At 38.8% G+C, this 23,764-nt stretch overlaps 2 protein-coding genes across 4 annotated transcripts in view; both read right to left on the reverse strand.

The window, feature by feature from the left end:
- The window catches only part of RABGAP1L (RAB GTPase activating protein 1 like), a gene marked incomplete at its 5' end in the record, with an annotated part of 171,329 nt that overhangs the window by 101,686 nt on the left and 45,879 nt on the right, over nt 1-23,764 (reverse strand). The window lies entirely within an intron of this gene.
- Nucleotides 14,578-16,205, reverse strand: GPR52 (G protein-coupled receptor 52; the record flags this gene model as incomplete). Its single annotated transcript, XM_081325377.1, has 1 exon — nt 14,578-16,205. One exon carries the CDS (start codon nt 16,203-16,205, stop codon nt 15,120-15,122), a length of 1,086 nt encoding a protein of 361 aa, XP_081181503.1. The 3' UTR covers nt 14,578-15,119.

A 23,764-nucleotide genomic window follows, 5' to 3' on the forward strand; every position in this document is an offset into this window, starting at 1 on the left:
TTCCAATATTCTCTATATGCTTGATGCCTGTGTCTGCTTTCCCCTTCCCTAAGTATTTATGACCCACTTGCTGTTTTCCACCTCCTCTTCTCTACCATTATTATATGTCAACCAATCCCCAATCCCTTGCTCCACATATAATCCCTTTTTTGCCTCCCATTTCTTCTGCTGAAGGGTCTTATTCATTTTCCCCCCACTCAGTATAAAGAATTGTTTTTTTCCCCCTGGTTTAGAACTTCTGCTCTACAGGGACCTGGCCTGTCTAAAGAGTACAATATTTAGATTCGTAGCTTTTCAATTTCTTTGGCAACTATTTAGACAGGCTTTCTCCATCCTTTGAAGTGGGTAATAGCTTTTGTTTATCTTTGGTTCCACTGGGAGAGCTTAAAAAAAAAATCTCCCAAATTGTTTGGATCCAATCTAGAAGACATTGGTGAGTAAAAACTGAGAATTAGCAAAAAGCTCAAACGTTTCTGACTGCTGTTACATTGGTAACCATGGCTCTTGCTCAAAAACTGAGTTGAGAACATGCATCAACTAGCAAAGAAGAATGAGGAAGTCGTGGTCCTTATGAGATTTTTTAACTCTTTTTGCTCTTGTAAAACCTGTAGAGAGAAGAACACAACTGGGTAGTTTGGTTTGATTTGTCATTCTTATAGGCATGATGACTACAGACCCAAAGAAAAGCACGAGTCTCTCTGATGCCACTGTTAGAACATGTTTTTAATTGGTTGGTTGGTTTATTGTTTATCTAAATTTATGTAACTGCCCATCTCACAGAAGTGACTCTGGGCAGTGCATAGTTGTTACTGTAAAAAGGGGGGGAAAGAGAGGGAGGCAGGCAGGCAGGCAGGAGCAATATTTCAGGAAGTTCTAATGAAAAAAATTAATCCAGTCTAAATAGCCTTCTGCAACTTCCAGGTTCTTGGCCCAGAAAAATGTGCAATCTCTTATTTTAGAACTCTTTCAATGACTTGATCTGTAAGGAAGTCATGGATAACTCTTAGCATGACTGCTAAAAGATTCAGAATACTGTAATCATGGGACTGCAGTCAAAGAGAAAAAATAATTTTTCATTGTGTAGAATATCATTACTCTCTTCTTTTTAATTTACTTTTATTTATAACTTTAATTTATATGGCAACCTATCTTAAATTCATGACTCTAAGCAGCTTACAGCAGTTAGAAACACCATAGTTTGGTCTTTGTATCTACCACTCATTGTAGCCTAGTATCTATTTGAATTTTTCAGTTCTGCAATTCTAGCCCATACACCTTTTCATACAATAATGTTTGGCTTCATTGCTATCATTAACCAAAGTCATTTCTCTACGTCTTGAAATGAGATCCTTGTGTCTATATAGCAGCAAATCATTTAATTTACATGTGAAATTCCTTGTATGCACAATCTCTGAAAAGAAAACCCATTGGGTAATATGAGCTCAAGGCAGAAGAGTGTAAGAATGTAAGAGTCTCTCTTTCTGTCCTTTAATATTCTCCTGAAAACTATGTACAGCATGGTAATTGCTCCTGAATATCAGTCTATGGGCCAATTAGAAGCAAGAAAAGGCCAAAGCATTCACATTCATGTGGTACAATCAGGAATGAGTGTAACATTTGATTCCTTGCACTTGTGCAACAATACACTTTTTGAGACATGCATAATCCATTATAGCAGTGATGATGAACCTATGGCAAGTGTGCCAGAGGCGGCACTCAGAGCCCTCTCTGTGGGCACACACGCCATTGCCCCAGCAGAGTTTGCCAGAATAGCGAGCATGTGGCGTTTGGAAGCAATGGGGCAGGCAGTGAGCAAGCAAGCGGCGTTGGCCTCCTGGGGATGCTCCGAAGATGGAGAGCGACTGGTCTCCACTGCCACGGTCCCAGCCCGCCCACCCCGCCCATGCCCACCCAGTCTGCAACTATGCCCACCCAGTGGGCCACACACCCCCTTTTCCCCGAGAGCACCAGAATGCTGATGTGGCCCTGGCACTTTGCGATAAATTAATGGGTTTGGGGTTGCAGTTTGGGTACTCGGTCTCTAAAAGGTTCACCATCACTGCATTATAGGAACTAAAGAGCTGTAGACAGCAGAATATAAATCACTATTATTCATGCTTTAATTATCTTTCTCTTACACTGACCTGCTATTTTTAAATAACCCTTTTCTGCAAAAATGCTGTAATTACCTTTTCTCAAAATAGATGGTGCTCAACCCTACTTATATAACTCTACATATTTTAAAACAATCAATCTAATGTTAAGGTCTATAGTAGAAGGTCTGAGTAGTCAGGATCATCATCTTCTGAAGGTCAGTAAAATGTTTTACCCTATAAGCAACCAAATACTGGAGCAATAGTAGGATTTCTTCTGCTCTTATCTGCAACTGCATCCAAAGGAAGCCCCTCATGGAATAAAGTGGGGAGTAGAGGGAGATTTTTAGTCATAAGAGGAAAGAGGAATCAGTAAAGTTTCTACACTGAGAAACTCCTCGCAAGCACTTACAAACTCACCAGATCCAGAATAGTTAAACATACTGGAAATATTATTGTGCAGTTGCTTATTTAGGTTGTTGCTCTATTTTGTTTCTTTTACCAGTAGTCTTACTATCTGCTTGCTTATTTTACTACAAACATTCAAGCCCTCTGCATATTAAGGGGTATAAATATGCCACTGGAATTGCCATCACTATCACCATACTTTCTCCCCCTTCCTATTTACATGTTGACCAAATAGACTATATGCTAAGAAAAATAAACCCTGTATTTCTCAATATCCCCCTTTCCTTTTTGCTATGATCTCTTTTTGTCTCAATTCCACTTTTGCTGCAGCCTCCAACAAATTGTCACTACTGTATTACTGGGGCTATGGTGACTACGGTATTATGTTGTCAGGACAAAGAATGTGTCAGAACTGCCACACCAGACTCGCCTTACACCTTTGCTTCGGTGCCAATGTGCCATAAGCTATGGAGGGGGGGGAGGGAGGAAGCCAAACGGGGGGGGGGAGGGAATGTCCCACAGTTCACTGTACCAGCTGGAAACTCAAATTCAAGGGCAACCGCCCGTGAAGGAATGTAGCTGCATACCAAGGATGACCATTCCAACATCTAGTTTGAATATGATTGAACAATCAGGGCTAATGGGGAGGAAAAAGTCCTGGGAAGGAGGAATTATGCTTGGGAATTTGGCGCACAAATTTGCCTTTGCCTTACTATACTACACTTGACCTTTAGTAAAGACTATCTTTCTCATAAAATGGAGTCATAGGTTGTTCTTGCGTAGGGTTCAAGTCGAGGCAAGTGTGACAGAATGACTAAGCAGAAAGGGCTGGAAGCTCACAATAGGGAAGAGTTTTATATGAATATGATACTATCGTGTGCATACATTATCAGCATGTGAGGCATATGAATGAACATATTGCTGATAATGAACAGATAAGGCGCTACCAACCAAACATATTGCAAATCTCTGCAGATTTCTACTTCATTATAATTGTTTACTTATTACATAAAGTGTATTATAAGATAAAATGCAGGGATTGTTCATAGAAATTTCTGTATAAATAGGCTGTGTAAATATGATATTCAGAATCAAAACTGAACTTACTCTAGTGCATATATCGCACTTTATTAAGAAAAACCAAAGATCACTAGGCACTATCATAAATATACAAGCCCACATTTATTTTTATTATCACCAGTCATATGTAATTATTTTTATTTCACTTTTTTCTTTAAAATATACTTTCTATATTATAAAATATGATACATTTGTCCTGTTCTTCAAGCCATGGACCATAATAAATATTAATGATTAGTATAAATTCCTTAAGATGCCTTCATGGAAAAACAATTCATTATTGGAATACAGTACATCCTGTCATCAGAGAGAGAATTCCAAGGCTATTAGACTAAAGTACGGGTGTCAAACTCAATTTCATTGAGGGCCACATCAGCATTGCGGTTGCCCTCAGGGGGCCGGGTGGGTATGGCCAGGGTGGGCGTGGCCTACTGGGTGGGCATGGCTAGAGTGCGTATGGCCTACTGGGTGGGCATGGCCAGCTCTACAACGTTCGCATCAAGGGTGCCTATGGGGGCCTGGGCAGGAGTGGGACAGATCTGAGGGTCTCTGGCAGAAGGAGGGTCTCTGGGCCAGGGCCAAGGCAGTGGGGGCCGTTCCCTCACTGTTTCCAGGATGGTTTCGCGGGCCACATGAAACCACTTCGCGGGCCGGATCTGGCCCCCGGGCCTTGTGTTTGACATGTCTGGACTAAAGCAATGGTTCATTTTGGGGCATATCATTAACTTGAGGAATATGCTCTTAACATCTTATGCAACCAGCAACTCAACAGGTATTTAAACTTTTTTTTTTGAAGAAGGGAAATGAATTAAACCGATTTTGGAAAGAGGTGTTCCTTTGCGGACAGGAAGGCTCTGGGGCAGGTGAGCTACAATTACAACTGGAAAGAATAAAGGGCACAAGCTTTGCCTTACCTGCAGCACAGAGGGTCACTTGGTGGGAGCTCCTATAAGTCCTGCTCAATCCTTGCCAAAGGAGCACCAAGTGATCTTTGCAGCTGCAGTTAAGATGTGGTAGCAAACGTACGCAAGGCTCCTCACAAGCTGCAAGCCTGAGATGTAATGGTAAGTAAATATTATTATTCTTATGGATTTGTCACACAGTCAGTCAAATGTTCAGACTGGATTTGGCATTTTTACCCACCTATTGAATCCTTCCCAGGTGTACGTTGATGTTTGATGGTATTAAAGGTATCGTCACAAGATGTAAGCTGCTCTGAGTAAAACTGTCTTTTGCAAATGATTAATGGTAATTTTGTCAATGCCGATGGAGTTCAAGTGGTGCTCTAGTTGTTTTGGAATTGCATCCAAAGCTCATATTACTACTGAGAGCACCTTTGCTTTCTTTTGCCACAGTCGTTCTATTTCTGTTTGTTGGTATTTTGTTATCTTCTCTAGTTCTTTCTTTTCTAGTCTGCTATCTCCAGGTATTGCCAGTTCACTATCCAGAATTTTTTGTCTTTCTTATTGACAATTCTTAAGTCTAGGGCAGGGGTGTCAAACTGCCGGCCCACGGGCTGCTTTCATCATACCGGAGGGCGACACCCAGGGGGATTGCTGGAGGGCGACACCCAGGGGGAGGGCCTTCTCTGTGGGCGCGCCTGCCCTTTGGAACCAGTTACCCGTAGAGCTCAGGACTGCCCCAGATTTTCGTTCGTTCCGCCGGGACCTGAAGACCTGGCTCTTTGAGCTTTCCGGCCAGAACTGAGAACTTTTAATTTTTAACCTATTGTAATTGGGGTTTTTAATTAGAGTTAAGGGTTTTAGATTCAATCAAGGATAATTTAATTTATTTTAATTTGTTATTAACTTTTGTATTGTTATATTGTCTTAATTGCCTTGTGAACCGCCCTGGGTCCTACGGGAGAAGGGCGGTATATAAGTTTAAATAATAATAATAATAATACCGAAGCCGTGACCCACCCCATTGCCGGCAATGCAAAAAGAGTCGTGATACGTCACGTGACGTGGCAAGTTTGACACCCGTGATCTAGGGTGTTGTTGTTAATGTCTATGTGTCTATTGTTGGCTAATTTGTCAGGCTTCTAGAAATTCCCTGGCATTTTTGGACTTGACTTAGTCTAGGATGGTCACATTTTCCCAAATGAAACTGTGGTTAAGTCTGGCTATATGTTGTGAAATTAACTTCTAACTGCTAGTTGATGTTCATGGATGTGTTCTGCCAGACTTCTGACTGTTTGTCCTATATATGGTTGTTGCAGTCATTACACTGTATGTTGTAGATGAGTCCTGTTTTTTCTTCTTGGGTTTCTGGGTCTTTTTGCTTTGCTTAGGATGTTTTGAAGGGCTTTAGTTGGCTTGTATGTTGATTCCATGTGCTTGCGATTTCTAAGATATTCGTGATGTATGGCGGTATAATTCTTTTTAGGGTTTGTGTTGGTTGTGCTGTATTGGGTTGAATGGTTAGGGACTTTTTGATAACAAAAAGACACAAGACATCTCCACCAGCAATCACACACAGATCAGCATAGTTTAACTCCAAGATTAACATCAGACCAATAGTCAAGTAAACAATACCCCAAGCAAGAAACTGCCAAAGAAGCTACTGTCAACTTTAGAATGAGCATGGCTGCAGCCATCTTTTTTCTTCTCATTCCTAGTTGTCACATAGCAAGGAGGGAGGGGGGTTTGCCAGGTGTTGCACTAGGCCACAGGTCTGCAACCCGCGGCTCCGGAGCCGCATGCGGCTCTTTCAGCCGTCTCCTGCGGCTCCTGGTCCTCTGCCATGTGCAGTCCAAAAAAAAAAAAGTGGGACTAAAAAAGTTCAACCAATCAATTCAAATATGCAGGGTAGGTGCATATCTCACCTTGGCTCTACTCTTCAGTCAAACCCTGTTCTGCGCATGTGCGCATGTACGCGCATGGGCACATATTTTTTGTGGCTCCCAGTTTTTCCTTTTGTGAGGGAACCGGTTCCGAGTGGCTCTTTCACTGTTTGAGGTTGCTGACCCCTGCACTAGACAAAACACACTCTCTTCAACTTTCTCTCATGGGAACCAAGGTCATCGGCTGCTCCCGAGACTGCGGGCTGGGCATTTCAAGAAAAGCCCGCCAACAAGCTGAATGGAGAGACGTAGTTGCTTGCATAGCTTTAGGGGTGGTATTTCTTAACTTTGTATTGGGGAACTGTTATGCATCTCTTCAGACTTGGTTTCACTTTTGAAGTGTCAATACTCTGTATCAATAAACATGTTCTTTGAGGAATTTGCAAGCCTCAGAGTTCTGCTTTATTTGTCTCTGTCGATCGGAACCATGGCAGCTAACAGTAAACTGGCAGGACCCAACAGCTGCCACCTCCTCCTCCGCCTGCTGCTTGGGTCCTGGGGCAGTACGTCGCACTGCCTGTTGCCCATTCACCACCTGTATTTTATGGTTTCAATGGCAGCAGCTCTGGAGGCTGGTGGTTAGCATCGTCCCTGGGCTAGCGGTTTCAGTTACCAGTCACCTTTGTAGCTCTATCCATACAGCCATGGGGGGGGGTGTCACCACGCAGAGAGTGGCCTGACTATGGGTACGGGGCGCATGGGGCAGCTCCACCGCCCCACCTGCCTTGTCTCACCTCATGGCAGCAGCACCAGTGCGACACGCTGTCTCCTGCCCAGTTGTGACCATAAGCAACCAGACAGTGGGATGGAGTGGGTGGGCGGCCACAAACAGACATCTCCTGAAAATAAGCCCTAATGGATCTTTTGGTCCAAAAAAACAATATAAGACCCGGTCTTATTTTGGGGGAAACACAGTATTCTCCTTTATGGGCTTGGTCTAATGCAGCTAGAATTAGTCCTTTGGTCTCTTTTTTCAACTTTCTAGTTCTTAGACATTGCCAGGTCTTATTATTATCTGCTTTGTCTGCTATTTTTTTAATGTACTGGCCATGTAATATTGTGTCTTTCCATGTTTCTTTTTTGTTCCATTTGCTCTTTTTTTTGAAGGGCAGTTGGTCTCTGCAGTATTCAGTAAACCTTTCTTCACTGTCCTTCAATTATTCTTCAAATGCCCTTTTTTCTTCTTCACTGTTAATATCATGGTTCGTTGCATTATTACCCATATGTTCAGACTGAATCTGGCATTTTTATTCACCTATTGAATCCTTCCCAAGAACCCGGAATAGGCAGATGTGGATGTTGTATGGCATTATTATTATTATTATTATTTAAACTTAATTTTGGGCGCTCAACTTTTTGTGTAGTGGCTGGAGAACTGTCAGAGTTGATATCCACCCATGTTAAGAAAGGTTGAGAAATACTGATCTATAGAATTATTGTAGCATTTAATTATTGTTGTTTATTTTCAATTCTTTTCTACTTCTGAAATCACAATAAAAATGTTCAGCTTTCAAGGCCCAAACATGTAAGGAAGAATTATGCAAACTTTAATGTTAGAATTAGGGGTAAATACTAAATCATTGAAGCTGCAAGAGGCATTTACAACCCTCACTTATTGGTGAACTCACCAAAGCAAAATATTTTGAATCACTTCTTCTAAGATTTCTTGCTACCTGTAATCAGTTGCCATTTTCAAGATAAACTAACAACAGACTCCTTCTCATGTTCTGGTTGTTTATATTCTTTCATTACTCACCCAGTCCCCTTATCAATCTCTCATACCAACCATTTAAACTGTACTGGAAGAACAACAAACAAAACTTTGAAAAGAAAGTGGAAGAAAGTAATAAGATGCTAAAATGATGAAACCCAATGGAAAACCTCAAATAGTAAGGGCTTCTATAAAAATAGTGCCATTAATAAAGGATATTCTATTATTACTTCCCAGGATTTTATAGAAACAAATACCTTGTCACTAATAAGAGACTTAATTAATCCCAAACTGAACAAATTTAACCACTACTCAATTGCTTTAATTAAACTAATCTCCTAATTACTCATCCTTCTTCCCCTTAGAGCTAAAACCTATTTTGCTCTAATGAGATTACAGCCAAAAAAAAAGCAATGCATGTTAAAGTACGTGGGAAAATAATCTATTTTTAGGAAAATTGCATTTCAAAATGAGATAAATTAAAAACAGCTTTCATGAATTGATACTATAGTAATATTTTGTTTTGTTCACTTGCACTTTTTTTCCTCCCTCAATGTTCCTTAATTCCTATCTCTTGGAACTGGTCCTATCTTCAGCTACTATAAAATTCTCCTAAACTCAGAATCTGTATGAACAACAACAACAACAACAACAATAATAGACTTGGAAGGGATCTTGTAGGTCTGCTAGTCCAACTCCCTGCTCAGGCAGGAAGCCCTATATACCATTTCAGACAAATGGTTGTCCAGTCTCTTCTTAACAACTTCCTGTGTTGGAGCATTCACAACTTCTGGAGGCAGGTTAAGTTCTACATTTTTTTTCTATTTTCTATACAAAAATATACTTACACATTTAAATGTAAGTAGGTATCTAAATATACATATTTCACTACACAATTACAATATCTTCACCAGCTTTTCTAACCTGATGCTCTCTAAATCCTATAATCTCCTAGCCAACATTATTTCCTGGTACTGAGAGCCAAAATGCAATACATCTGAAGAATATCAAATAGGGAAAAGTTAATGAACTACAAACAAATATCTCTTTAAAAATAGTACATTCTAACTGGTTAATAGGGCATCACAGATCCTTTCCAAACATATTCAAACATAGCACTAGCAATTTATGTTGAATAAATAGCTGAAAATAAAATTCATTTAAATTAGATTTAAAATGAATACAAATACTGTATGGAATAATGTCTTCTACCTATAAAGAGAAATGATTTTTAAAAACCCAGAAGCAATCCTATTTAATTCAGGCACCCAGATAATTTATATAGAATTGTTGCCTAAAAGGTGTTCTCTTCATCCTTAAATTCTTTGACTCATTTTGCTTTTGTAAACAGAAAATTCATTATTTATTATACACATTTGCATGATATCACTGACATTTCCAGCTTACATGAACTAATTCTTTACTACAGGACATCTTATCCTTATTTTTAACCAAATTTCTCTTAAAATACTTCCCACATTTGCATACTGACAATGTCTCAAGATTAATGAACCTTGTTATCTTATCTCATTAGCCACTCATGTAACTAAAAAAAATAGTAATCTTCAATACAGCTTAAGTAAACCCCTCATTAGTCCATTTCTTAATATCATGTGCTTAACAGCCCAAGAAATAGCAGGAGATAGAAAGTTAAGGATGGTGTTGCAAGGTAAGGATTAGAGAGAGATAACAGCACGGGTGTCAAACTCGCCGTATCACGTGATGTGTCGCGACGTATCATGACTTTTTTCACATTGCTGGAGCTGGGGTGGGCATGGCCTCTGCATGATGCAACCGGCCCATGGGCCGGCAGTTTGACACCCCTGGATAACAGCTACTGTATTTAACTGGAAGTACAATACAATTTCTAAAAAGATGTCCATTAGTTTACCCTTTTAACCCCTTACACTCTTTTCAAGAGACATCATTTTTCAAGCAGGAACAAGTTGCTTATTGGTAAAAATTTAAGCCTCAATATTTTAGAGCATTCCTGGAATTAATAAAACTTCCTTCTTGCACTCCTGTTTTCTTGTGACTATAATTTAAACCACTCAACAACTGTGGAATAGTGGTAATATTTGCCCACAATATTTTTTAAAAAAAAATTTAAAAAATAATATATTGGGAATTTATAACAGCAAAAGCATTTTCATCCTATCCAAGTCTTCAACCCAAAGAGTTCCCAGGCTACTTTGCAAAGATCAGAAAGAAGGTAATTCCTGCCCACAGGCTTACAGATTAGTAATTCTGAGGAAAAAGAAAAGAGGAAAAAAAATAGCTAAAAGTTCAGCAGGTAGTAATTTAGTAGATAATGGAACTGAAGCACAATAAAGGTCTGCTGATTTCTTTCTCTCTGATAGCCTCAAGTGATAGTTGGAAGAAATGCTGTACTATACACAATGGAGGTTGTTAGCTACTATTTCCTCTCTCATTTTGAAGGCATCAATAATAGAAACTGGCAACTAGAAACTTTTATTACAATTTCTTGTCTAGAGTTTTCAGGTCTTAATATACTAGCAACCTGTGCTTATCTTTCTGAACAGAACTGAAATGACACAAGTTCTAGCTTATAGAAAAGGTGATATTTAATGATAATTTTATAGAACATAACACATTTTAATCTATTTTGTTAATATAAATTATTTAAATGAAGCTTATCTGCAATATATAAAAAAGGTAAAGGTTCCCCCGCACATGCGTGCTAGTCGTTTCCGACTCTAGGGGCCGGTGCTCATCTCCGTTTCAAAGCCGAAGAGCCAGCGCTTGTCCGAGGACGTCTCCGTGGTCATGTGGCCAGCATGACTAGACGCCAAAGGCGCACGGAACGCTGTTACCTTCCCACCGTAGTGGTCCCTATTTTTCTACTTGCATTTTTACGTGCTTTCGAACTGCTAGGTTGGCAGAAGCTAGGACGAGTAACAGGCGCTCACTCTGTTACGCGGCACTTGGGATTTGACCCGCCAAACTGCCGACCTTCTGATCGACAAGCTCAGCGTCCTAACCCACTGAGCCACCGCGTCCCACCTGCAATATATAGTTATGTTCTTTTATAGAGCAGCTCTATGGTCATAAAATAACATATTAAGAATTAAGTCATTCAATTTGTTACTAATTATCCTGCCAGTGTTTAACAATTTCCATCATTTTCTAGAGTTAATACATAAATAAGCAAAGCCTGCAGAACATGCTTTCAAGGATTCCTTCTTTTCCATCTGTAGCCATAGAAGGCATGACTACTGCATTTTCCTTCGGATAAAGAATTAACCTGTTGAATAAGGGGAGGGGGAGGAGGGGGGAGGGTGCATGATGTGTCTCTGCTCTCCCTTTATGTTGCAGCTGTGTGAAATAACAAGCAACAAAACACTTTCTTCACAGGGATGCACTGGTGGATTTTTCTCTGGAGTATTCTTCTCTGTAATGCCTAGTTAGATCAATCCCATTTATAGGCTTCCTCTTCCAGACCAAATGTAGTTCTGTGCTTTCAATTTTCAAACATACATCCAACTGAAAGACAAAGTCCTGAGCTTTTCTTTCCAACATTTTGTTGGATTAGAAAGAATAAAGAAGAAACAAAACTGAACGGTAAACATAAATTAAAGCAATGATGGCACAAACAGCTGAAGACACTTGATCAAGAACCTCTTTTGAATGAATGCCTCAACAAGGGGATCGTGTAGAAATGGTGTTAGAGAGAAACCCTACAGGGAATGTCTTAACTGATTCTTTCCAATCTTTCAACAGCAGCTCCACTCTGGTCATGTGACCGGGGAGGGCTTAAGAATGGGACACTCAGCCATATTTCAAACTGCTGCCTTGAACGAACCAGGGGATTCTCTTTTTTTCTGGGTTTTTCCCCCCACAGCTTTCAGCTGGAACTCGCCCATCCTCAAATCTGATCCTCCTCCTGCTGAGAGTGCCAAATTTGATTGCTGCTTTCTTCTCTTTGGGGAAGTTATCCTGCTGATGTGCACACAGACTGACAAGAGTTCTAAAACTCTACCCAATTCCTTTCCAACATTTGGTTGTATGTGAAGATACTAAGATACTGTATGTTAAGAAAAATATTCCTTTTTCATTAAGGTTCTAATATAACAAATTAACACTTTTAATAATTTGACTGTAGTATATTCCAAGTTAATCTCACGTACTGGGTGGGGATGGGAGTTTCTATATAATTCTACCTGGAGATTCTAAGCATCTCATTTTCATACCTAAACTTGAAATAATGAAGCCATCTCACCCTAGTGAAAACTTAATTAGTCTCCAGACAATTCCCAACTAATAAAAATCACAAAATAAGCTAAAGTAAAACTTCACTTGCTCATTTTTTAGACTTGAAGTTTAAATACAGCAAGTATCTTGAATAAATTCAAACCCATGAATACTATTTCCACTCTATGAATCTCCTTTGGCAATAAGAAAACCACTGTCAAAAAGATATTGAGAGTTTAAGTTGTCTCCTGTGGGAACAAATTCTCTCTCCCAATTTCTTTCAGACAACTAGTTTCATTCATACATGCATTTTCATTCTAAATAACCTGTAAAATTATTGAATATATACCAAAATGGAAACCTTTATTCAGTACATATCAGACTTTGCTCTAGATCTCTCAGAAATATTGAGTTCTGAAACTTGAATAAATTAAGAAACCAATTTTGAAAATATATCAAATGCTTTTCTTTTTTAATATTAGCACAACTCAGCACAAAATAGATCCAGAAAACTACAGACCTATCAGCCTGCTCTCAATACCTGGGAAGATTCTGGAAAAGATAATCAAGCAACGAATCAGTGAATACCTAGAGACAAACAAAATCATAAACAAAAACAGATTATGCCAGACAAATCTTATTGCAATCTTTGACAAGGTGACAAAATTAATGGACCAGAAGAATGCTGTGGATATAATTTACTTGGACTTTAGTAAGGCAGTTGATAAAAGCAGACCACAACCTACTACTTGATAAGATAGAAATATGTGGGTTAGACAGCATTACCACCAGATGGATTCATAACTGGCTGACCAACCGCACTCAACTTGTAGTCCTCAACGAAACTGCATCTATATGGAGGGAAGTATGCAGTGGGGTACCCCAAAGCTCTGTTTTAGGCCCACTACTGTTCAACATCTTCATCAATGATTTGGATGAGGGGATAGATGGAGAACTCATCTAATTTGCAGATAACACCAAGCTAGCACCCAACACTCCAGAAGATAGGCTTAAGATACAGGATCTTGACAGACTTGAACACTGGGCGCTATCTAACAAAATGAAATTCAATGGTGAAAAAAAGTAAGGTACAGTATGGGTGGTACTTTGCTCAATAGTAGTAGCTGTGAGAGGAATCTCGGAGTCCTAGTGGACAATCACTTAAATATGAGCCAGCAGTGTGCTGCAGCTGCCAAAAAAAAAGCCAACACAAATCTTGGCTGCATTAACAAAGGGACAGAATCAAGATCACGTGAAGTATTAATACCACTTTATAATGCCTTGATTAAGCCACACTTGGAATACTGCATCCAGTTTTGGTCACCATGACATAAAAAAGATGTTGAGACTCTAGAAACAGTGCAGAGAAGAGCAACAAAGATCATTAGGGGACTGGAGGCTAAAACATATAAAGAATGGTTGCTAGAATTGGGTATGTCTAGTTTAATAAAAAGAAGGACTAGGGGTGACATGATAGCAGTTTTCCAATAGCTCAGGGGTTGCCACAAAGAAGAGGGAGTCAAACTGTTTTCCAAAGCATCTGAGGGCAGGACAAGAAGCAATGGATGGAAACTAATCAAGGAGAGAAGCAACCTAGAACTAAGAAGAAATTTCCTGTGGAGCAACTTGCCTCCCAAAGTTGTGAATGCTCCAACACTGAAAGTTTTTAAGGAGCTTGGGCTACCCTTTGTCTGAAATGGTATAGGGTTTCCTGCCTGAGCAGAGGGTTGGACTAGAAGACCTCCAAGGTTCCTTCCAACTCTGATTATTCTATTCTATTCTAAATATATCTTTACTGCAAAAGGTTACAGAAAGATTTTCACAGTATGGACTGTCATGAAATAATAAATTACAGTGTTGACATTAAAAATGTAAAAACTCAATAACAGCTTGAGCTAAGATTTTTAATATGATTTACTGATATTTTTGGAGCAAACCCTATATAAAACTAAGCTATATAAATCACAGTGGCTTTAATTAAACTAAATGAGATTATGTGTTCTCAATTGTTCTGTAGAAATCAAAACACACTGCTACATTTTAGTTGGTTCCTGTCCAATATTTTTAATGTCCTTACATTAATTACAGAAAATTAGATACAAATTCCTTTTACCTGAATTTCAGAATTTGCATACTATTACATAACAAAGTACTTTGACCTGCATTTGGCATTAATGCTTTTAGAACCTGAAGAGGATTTTTTTCAGAAAAACAATAAGGTCTTTACAGTCAATTTAAAAAATATTTATTCCAGGTGTTAAACAATGATTTAATAATAGTTTAGGAAAACCACATGATACAGAATACAAAATGTACATTTTAAAACAGTTTCATATACATGCTAAATGCATGCTCTGCACTGAACAGCAAAAATGTGTCCGAACAATTCGGTCACAGACTCCAAAAGAACAAAATAAAATTAGTTCATCTTTATATATTACATTAGAAAAAAAATAAAAAAGTATTCCTCCACAAATAAGCATTTTAACATAACATACAGTACTTATATTACTACCACAGTTTTCTACATATTCATAAGTGACAATTTTGTTATTAAAGCTAGTCTGGGTTTAGGTTCGGTCTGCTGGAAGCTTGGCTTCCATTTCCAACATAGTCCCCCACTTATGACCATTCCAGCAATGTTTTCTTACTCTTGCAAAATATAATTCTTGTTTACAATGAATATTACTCCTTGAAATTTTAAGCTGGCAATATACAAACATTACAAAGTCTATATATCAGATTGTATATGACTGCCTATTTTTTTCCCTTAGATCGAACAAGAGTTAGCCCGTTTTCTAGGAACAGGCTCTTGAACCATGCTGTCTTTTTTACATATACAAGCTGAACATATCGTCTCTGACAATCTCCACAGTCCCAACCTAAAAACACTATTTGACAGACTATATATTACAGAGTTACAAAAACTATTGCTAATAGCAAGCCAGGTTGTTACAAAAGAGAGTGCTGGATTTTCCAGCACCTTAGTGCTCTCTAGCATGAAATATATAATGTAGGGAAGCCAGAGCACATAAAACACACTGGTTATACGAAATAAAACCATAGCATAGCGGCTATCTGGGCTGTGTCCAGTTTCTGCAGCAGTATCTACTTCATGACTAGGAAACCGAGCTCTCCTGTCATTTATCTCTTTGGTGTGCTGCCGGCAAATTTTAAATATGTGGAAATATGTAAAACAGATTATAAAGGCAGCTGGAGCATAGAGTAAGCACACAATAAATCCAGTAAAATAGGCACTGGTGAGCCAAGAAGCTGCACACCATTCAAAAATGTCTCCATGATAACCTGGCTTTCCCCAACCAAAATAGGAAGGCAGGAAGATAACACCCGAGTACAGCCAAATCAAAATAATGCAGATCCTCAATCGACAGGGGGTGACCAACTGGTTATAGGAGAGTGGTTTTGTGATTGCAAGGTAACGATCCACACTAATGAAAGCAAGGCAGGCCATAGAAACACTTTTCAATACAGAAATGACATACACAAAAATTTGACAAGTTAAGGACTCATGAACACCCACAGAATAGTGAAGCAACGACAAGGTAGGAATTAAGCAACTAATCCCAACAAAAAGATCAGCATATGCCATGGTCTGAATAAAGTAGCTGGTGGTATAATGATGCAAAAGAGGAGCACAGTGAATGACAAAAATTACTGTTAAGTTACCGGTAATAATTAAAAATGTTAGTAAGATAATAACAATAGTCTCAAGGATGCAAATGTCAATGGTGTTATAATGTCCAAATCCAAAAGGGCAGGATAGATGCTCAGATACATTCACATTACTATCATTCATATTCAGATTCTTCCATTCAGTCCATGTGAACTGGTTCATAGTTTGTATTATTTGACAATCTAGTCAGAATTCCAGTTACTAGCGATCCATTGTTCACCTGCTAATTTTTGTTTTTCCTGTGCTTCAGTTTCTCCATGTAAATATTAACATTGCTTCTGAACAAGTCAGCATTGAAATCAAGAAAGCAGGCAGAAAGGCCACTATCCCAGCTTCTTCCTGTACTCTTTCCTTTCTCAGCAAAGTACAAGGCACTTTTAAACAAAGCCAATCATTCAAACTACACTTTGGAAAGGCAGAAGTACAAAAATAGCAGGGTGGGAAGAAAAGAAATACACAATGTTGCAGTTAAAAATTCTGGAAGTACATTTTCCTGGGGAAGAGAGGAATTCTTAAAAAAAGGAAGCCAGGTTAAAAAAAATGCTCTATATATTATTTTTTAAACCAAATAACAGTATTATTTTAGAACAATGTAAGAAATCCAGTAAAATGTTTATTCTGGTATATGGTATCTTTTGGCTTCCAGATCATAGTGTTCCTTGTATCACCTTAATCAATTCTGCATTTGTATGGACATTGTTCGAACCCATGAATGCAAACTAGCTTCATTAGTCTTTGGTGATGTGTTAAGAAATATAGTTAAAAGTAGTAACTGATATATGGAGACTCCTGTCACCACTTTGATGAACTAGATCTTCTCTGTTTAGTTAAGAAGATAAAATATAATAAAGAAAAGGCACACACTGGCATAGTATTAGAGCTTCAACAGCTAATTCAGTTTGAAACACGTTGCCGACCTTAATGTGAAAATGTCAACGAGATAATCCAAGCTTCTCACAGAACAAAAAACTGTCTTGCATTTAATGGCAGGAAATACAAAGTGAAATCTGAAATTAGGCTACAACTGCAACAACATAGGATCATTAAAGTGAAGTTCATAGCTCTGTCCCAGTCACTTCTCACCTCTATAGCAATCTCCATATATATATATATATATATTCATATGCTCAACACAGTGCTATCATTAACTCTCATGTACATTTTTCTGAGAAGCTAATGAAATGTTGATTTAACGAGAAAAGCTGTCATGGTACAGTATTATTCCATTTATTTTCTGGATTCATTTTTTTTCAGATGCTGTGTATGTATTTTCTTTAGTAATTAAAATAACCATCTGCTTCCAAAGGCTTGTATGATGGGGCAAAACATTAACCTGTTCATTACATTTGCAATAATGACACATCCATGGGTTACAAAAGTTCTTTCAATACTCACTAATAAGCAGGCATTCGATACATGCAGCAGTCTTACTTTCTAACCTATCTCTACACAAATCAAATGCATTTTTAATTCAAGATCCAAAGCAATGCAAATCGTCCAGTCTTAAAAAAAATAAAAATCCAAAGTCACTTCAATTTTATATTAAAGCTCAGGTGAAGGGCTCTTTTTTTTCCCTTTTCCTTTTTAAAGTCCTGGAATCACACTTGTGCTACTTAATAGTCCATGGTGTGGAATTCCTTTCATGAAAGAGAGAACAAGTAGTTTCTCTGCTCCTGCTGCAGCAATGGAATAGAAGACATCCTTTTCTAAGTTTCACGCCTCATGTTCCTTATCACCACGGTGCTGAAAATCCTTATTTTTTTAATGACATCCATAACATGTTGACTGTGATATGCTTCCGTAAGCAGTCCAAACTACTATAAAATTAATATTGATTGCATTCTCTTCCCGAAGCAATAAGAAAGTGCATTTGGTAATACACAAGCTTTTGTCTCAAAATGAGGCATAGGTGCTATATCCTGTTTGCTGAAAGAGTGCTCTTTCTATTCTTTACATGTTTCCTTGTGATATTACAGTTTTCACCTAAGTCTGCCCCTCCTCTTCATCAATAGCTGATGCAGAAAAACTCACCATCAAGAAGGTGACTCGGTCCTTCAGTCCCAGTCAAAAGCACAGCCAATGGCTATTACAGCTGAAGCTGTCACTAGGTAACAGTTGCCAGGCACAATGCTAGCTTATACCCTTCCACAGCAATCCATGAATAAGGATGACAAGGGAAGATAATGAAAATGACCAACCAAATTAATATATTACAGACTGCAGGAACAGAGACATTTTTGTCAGCTACATTCTTCCAATTAACAAGCCGTAAAATATTCAATGGGGTTAACACTACAATGTTCCAACACCAAAGACGTTTTTTACTGAACCACACCAGTTAGCAAGTCAGCAGTAATTTAATTCTTACTGACAAGAATGGTCTATTAATTATTAAACTCACAAAAAAGTAACAAAAAAAAATTCCTACAGTCAATTGACATTTCAAATTTGAGTCATTATAACAACTATAACAAAGACAAACATGTAAAATGTACTATAAAAAACATCCATGCATTTATTTCCATGAATGCACATGGTAAATAATGATAATAATCAAATTCTCAACACATGCTACATTGCAAACGTAGATTACTATACATTATCCAAAACTACAGAATCTCTAATAGCACTATGAAATTGCTATCAGTGTAATAGCCTAGTAATTGCATCATTAAAGATCCTAAAATTATACCAAATGCAGGAGTTGTTTGTTTTCTTGAAAGAAAATGTTCTGGTGTTAAATAACTGCATTGTCTGACATTATTGGATTGCTACCATCTTCTACTGGAATATTTAGCATTTTGTAAATCGGCTAAATGTGAGTGAATTGCTGTGTTCCTAAGTAACAATTCATATATTTCATTTCTATTTTTAAACAATTATTTTGGCTAACCATCTTACAACAGTGACTCCCAACAGAATACCTGGTTTAAAACACCATGATCCCTGACATCTAAAGTATATGTCTCAAAGCGAAAAAAACACATCAACAGCAGAGCTCACCTAACTATCTGGCCCAAATATCTGGGAAAAAGCCAGGTCTTTACAGCCTTATCAAAGGTGAACATGGTCAGGGTCATCTGAATCTCCAGGTGGGGAACGCTGTTCCACAGGGCAGGTGCTATCATAGAGAAGGCGTGACTTCTGGGTGCAACAGGGTGGTATTATTGGATTGAAGGTATCCAGAGCATGTCCTCCCCAACAGACCTAATGGGGCAGGCAGAAACAATAGGGACAGGTGGTTCCTTGAAGAGCCTGGTCATATGCTATACAGGTGATAATCAACACACTGAATCACGCCCATAAGTCTATATATTGCATGGCTTTGTCTCACATTACACTGTTACTATTTTCATCATCCTTGCTGATGATACCCAACTTTTTCTTTCCAACCCGAACCAACCCAGCGATGCCCTCGCCGTGATGTCCCGTTGCCTGGAGGCGGTCCAGGTCTGGATGGGGAGAAACAGGCTTCGTCTCAATCCTGCCAAGACTGAGTAGCTGTGCATATCGGCATCTCGGGTTAACCAGACCATTCCACCTTTAACGATGGGGGGTGAGGTGTTACCCCCCGTTGATAGGGCTCGCAACTTGGGCGTCCTCCTTGACTCCTGGCTCAATTTTGAAGATCACATAGGAGCCGTGACCAGGGGGGCTTTTGCTCAGGTTCGCCTGGTGCGCCAGTTGCGACCCTATCTGGACCGAGATACCCTACACACAGTCACTCATGCGCTCGTGACCTCCCGTGTAGACTACTGCAACGCTCTCTACATGGGGCTGCCCTTAAGGACCACTCGGAGGCTTCAGCTGGTGCAGAATGCGGCCGCGCAAGTTGTGATGTGGGTTTCCCGATACTCCCATGTAACACCTCTACTCCGCGAGCTGCATTGGCTCCCGGTTGCCCTCCGGGTGAGATTCAAGGTGCTGGTGATGACCTATAAAGCCCTAAATGGCGAGGGTCCGGGATATCTGAGGGAACACCTGCTGCCGGCATCAAGCTCCCTTCGTCCAGTGCGCTCCCACAGGGAGGGTCTTCTCAGGGTGCCGGCGGTAAAAGATTGCCGGCGGATAACACCCAGGGGGAGGGCCTTCTCAGTGGGTGCGCCTGCCCTTTGGAACCAGCTGCCAGTGGAGCTTAGGACTGCCCCCGACCTCCGTTCATTCCGCCGGGACCTGAAGACCTGGCTCTTCGAGCTCTCTGGCCCAGGCTGAGAATTTTAATTTTAATTTTAACTGGGGTTTTTATTTGTTCAGGGATTGATATAATTTTTTAATTATTTTTAACTTTTGTATTTTTCATTTTAATCACCCTGTAAACCACCCTGAGTCCTTCGGGAAAGGGTGGTATATAAATATAATAAAATAAATAAATAAATAAATAATTCTCATCTATCTTCTACCCTAGACAAGAAACTTCAAATACGGTATTTACATAAAATTCTTTGGTCTAGAACAGAGATGTTCCAGGGGAGATATGCCCCACTTAAAAGAACACTTTTGTGGTCTGGAAAATGTGCTATAAAGTGTTTTTCCACTGGCATTTCAATGTTTGTTGATTTTGCTTGCAAAGAGTATAGCCTCAGCTATCTGCCTTTTTATCACACAGTATTATTTTTATAAGTTTAAGATTTGTTTTATTTTAAGCTAGTTAAATTTATGAAATGTGTAGCTTTATTTTATAGTCAGTAAGTTTGAAAGAAACTCAGTTAACAAAGCATAAAATTTGATTTTACATTTTTCCCCTTGCGCTAGCATCCTCAAATAATATTTAATGTTTAGGGTCTGTAGGCTGAAAACATCATCCCACCATATATATTTGACATATTGCAATATTTCAGGGTATTTTGACAGATAGCGGTATTACCAACAACTGTAATTCAACTACAACAACTCAGGAATAAAAGTTGTTTAGCAACATATATTTAATTAAACTTGATGCCAGAAATGAAAAATGTCTTTTGCACCCTTCAGAAATCCTCACTATGCATAAGTCTAGAGAACGGGCAGATTTTAGATTATAGATTATATCTTTTTCAACAAATAATGACATCACTGCATTTATATAAAAAGGCTAATGTTGGAGATGCAGTACAATTAATAACTTATTTAAACATCTTTCTACAGTGTCCGACAACTGTTCCATTTAGGAAAAGTGTTACAGTATAACGCTAAGCATAGAACCAACTAAGGGTGAAGCAACATCTAACTTTGGCAGGGCTTCTTAAGCCAGTGAAAGTGAACAATACAACCTCTCAATTCCTGGGAATTCAGAAGCAAAACTGGCATACCAAAAAGATAAAACAGCTTCCCTACCAAACATGAAGGAATTATGTGCTGCTAGAAATACAACTAAAGGACTGGAAAAAAGACCCACAGACACATAAGAGAAGTTCCAGACTATAGGCTACAAATACTCTATCTCAGAGAATTTTTACTCAACTACTCAGAAAGAAGCCAAATTACTACTAGCCTGTATTAATCATTACTGTGTACTTCTGCAGAATCAAGGCTATTGCAACAAAATGTTATTATACTCAATGGCCAACATTAGTACTACCTACAGTACACGCCAACTGAGAAATTAGTATCAAGTTCAAAGTTAATTTTGTTTAAAGACCAGTATAAAACAAAACAATCAACATAAAAATAAAAGAGGAAGGTCAGATATAAAACACAAGCTAAAGAAATAGAAAAGAATGTTACCACTATTGTTATAGCAATAAATAATCTCTAATATTAGGAAACAATTGTTATTTGAAACTGTTATTTGTCCTAAGTACTCAACATTAGGGACATTAAACTGAAATTTTAAGAGAGAAGTAGGCAAAAATACAATATTTTGTGTATGTCTATTCAGAATTATTCAAGATTTAACCGCAGTTGTACTATACTGACAAATGTCAGGATTAGTAAACTTGGATCCTATCTTACTGGCAGTATAATAGAATTTGGCAATATCCAGGGAGACAAAAAAAGAGTTTGTATTATAGAAGATATCAAAATGACTTGGGATACTTCAAGGAAAATACTATAAGAGACTGTAATTCCCATATAAAAATAATAAAATGTGGGCAATAGATTTTTCAGCACCTGTATTACATAGCCATAGCCAGGCACCATATAGAATAGATGAAGGCAGAACATTAAATTGATTCATTATTAATGCTCTTCTCAACTGAAATATTGTGATCCAATCTAAGTATCTTGCCAATCTGAAAATATAAGATCAGAAAAAACGTTCCTGGGTAGGAGAGGCTGGTCTTGTTGATTTCCATGTCCAGAACATGTTGTGTCAGAATTCTCTTGGCTTATTCATATCCCAAGGGAGGGAAGAATCCTGTAAAAAGCCATGAAAGTACAGATAGTCCTTGACTTACAATCACAATGAAGCCCAGAATTTTGATCAGAAGTCATTAGAGTTATAATTTGAGGCGCCACATGACTGCACTCAATTTTAAGATTGTTTTTTTGACAGAAACCACAAAAAAAAACACCAGTCACATGACCGTGAAATGCTATAACCAGACATAAAAGTAGTTATGTGATGGGGTGGAAGTTGTAATTTCAAGGACGGGTCATAACTTTTTTGAAATGTGTTGTAACTTCTAATGATCATTAAACAGCCGGTATAGTTCCAGGATTACCTGTACAATTTGTCTAGAACAGAGTTCCCCAACTTTTCTGGACCGGCTGGGGGAGGGAAAGTGTTGGTTCCCCGCGCATGCATCCAGCAAGCGTGCACGCACACACAGATCCACTTGCATGAGTGGCGTGCATACAAATGGAGTGCGTGTGCACGCCCTCACCCATTGCTTGCACAAGTGGGGATGTGTGGGCGCACTCTCCCATTTCTACGGCCCAGTTGCAAACAGCTCATGGCCCACTAGTCGGCTGCAGCTCAGAGGTGGGGGACCGCTGGTCTAAAAGATACCTCATTAAAATTATCTTCTAATTATCAACTGTCCAGTTGGAGGATCCAGAAAAAGAAACTCCTGAGGCATTATTTTATCAATAAACTTTACTGAATAACCCATATTGGCACAGACAAAGCTCTGGGTTTCCTGTGCAAGCACTAGCACAGTTAATTTTTCCCCTTTTCCCTATGGGTCACCCCCAGTCCATTACATCTACCAATCACTTCTGTTCATTTTGTTATGGGTGCTGGTCTACCTGCTAAATGTGTCCTTGGGTTGGAGCACTCTCTCATGGGAACAGACGAGGCTCGGGTGCAATTGCCCCCACCCTTGCATTCCATCCCACCTCCTCCCTTTTCTTTGTCAAGCTGCATGCAAAGCGAAATATAGGTGAAAGTGCAAATCAGTCTTGATACTAATCTTATGAGGGGAGATCAATCCTATGAGGAAAAAGTTTGATTCAGTCAATACATAAAGAAGATTAGCTAGATTTTCAATTTGATCTTCATTGTCTGTTTCACAGTGGAGAGCAATATTAGAGAGACAGGATTATATCTAGAGCACATTTCTTAATTTGGATTGCACAATTTCTGATTTTGAATAGTTGTCACCTGGGCCATGTTATGCACCATACAAGTTATTTACATGCTTTAGCTATAAATAACTTTAGGAAAGCTAGATTAAACAAGACATCTCATCTTCTGAAAAAAATTAAATAAATTGCGAGACTGATTTTTCAGCATTCTGGACTACATAATTCATATGTGCATTTCTCCTCCCTGAGACCCAGGAGGTAATTCTGAGGTA

Source organism: Vipera berus (genome assembly GCF_964194415.1).
Source record: "Vipera berus genome assembly, chromosome: 3".
Classification (NCBI taxonomy): Eukaryota; Metazoa; Chordata; class Lepidosauria; order Squamata; family Viperidae; genus Vipera; species Vipera berus.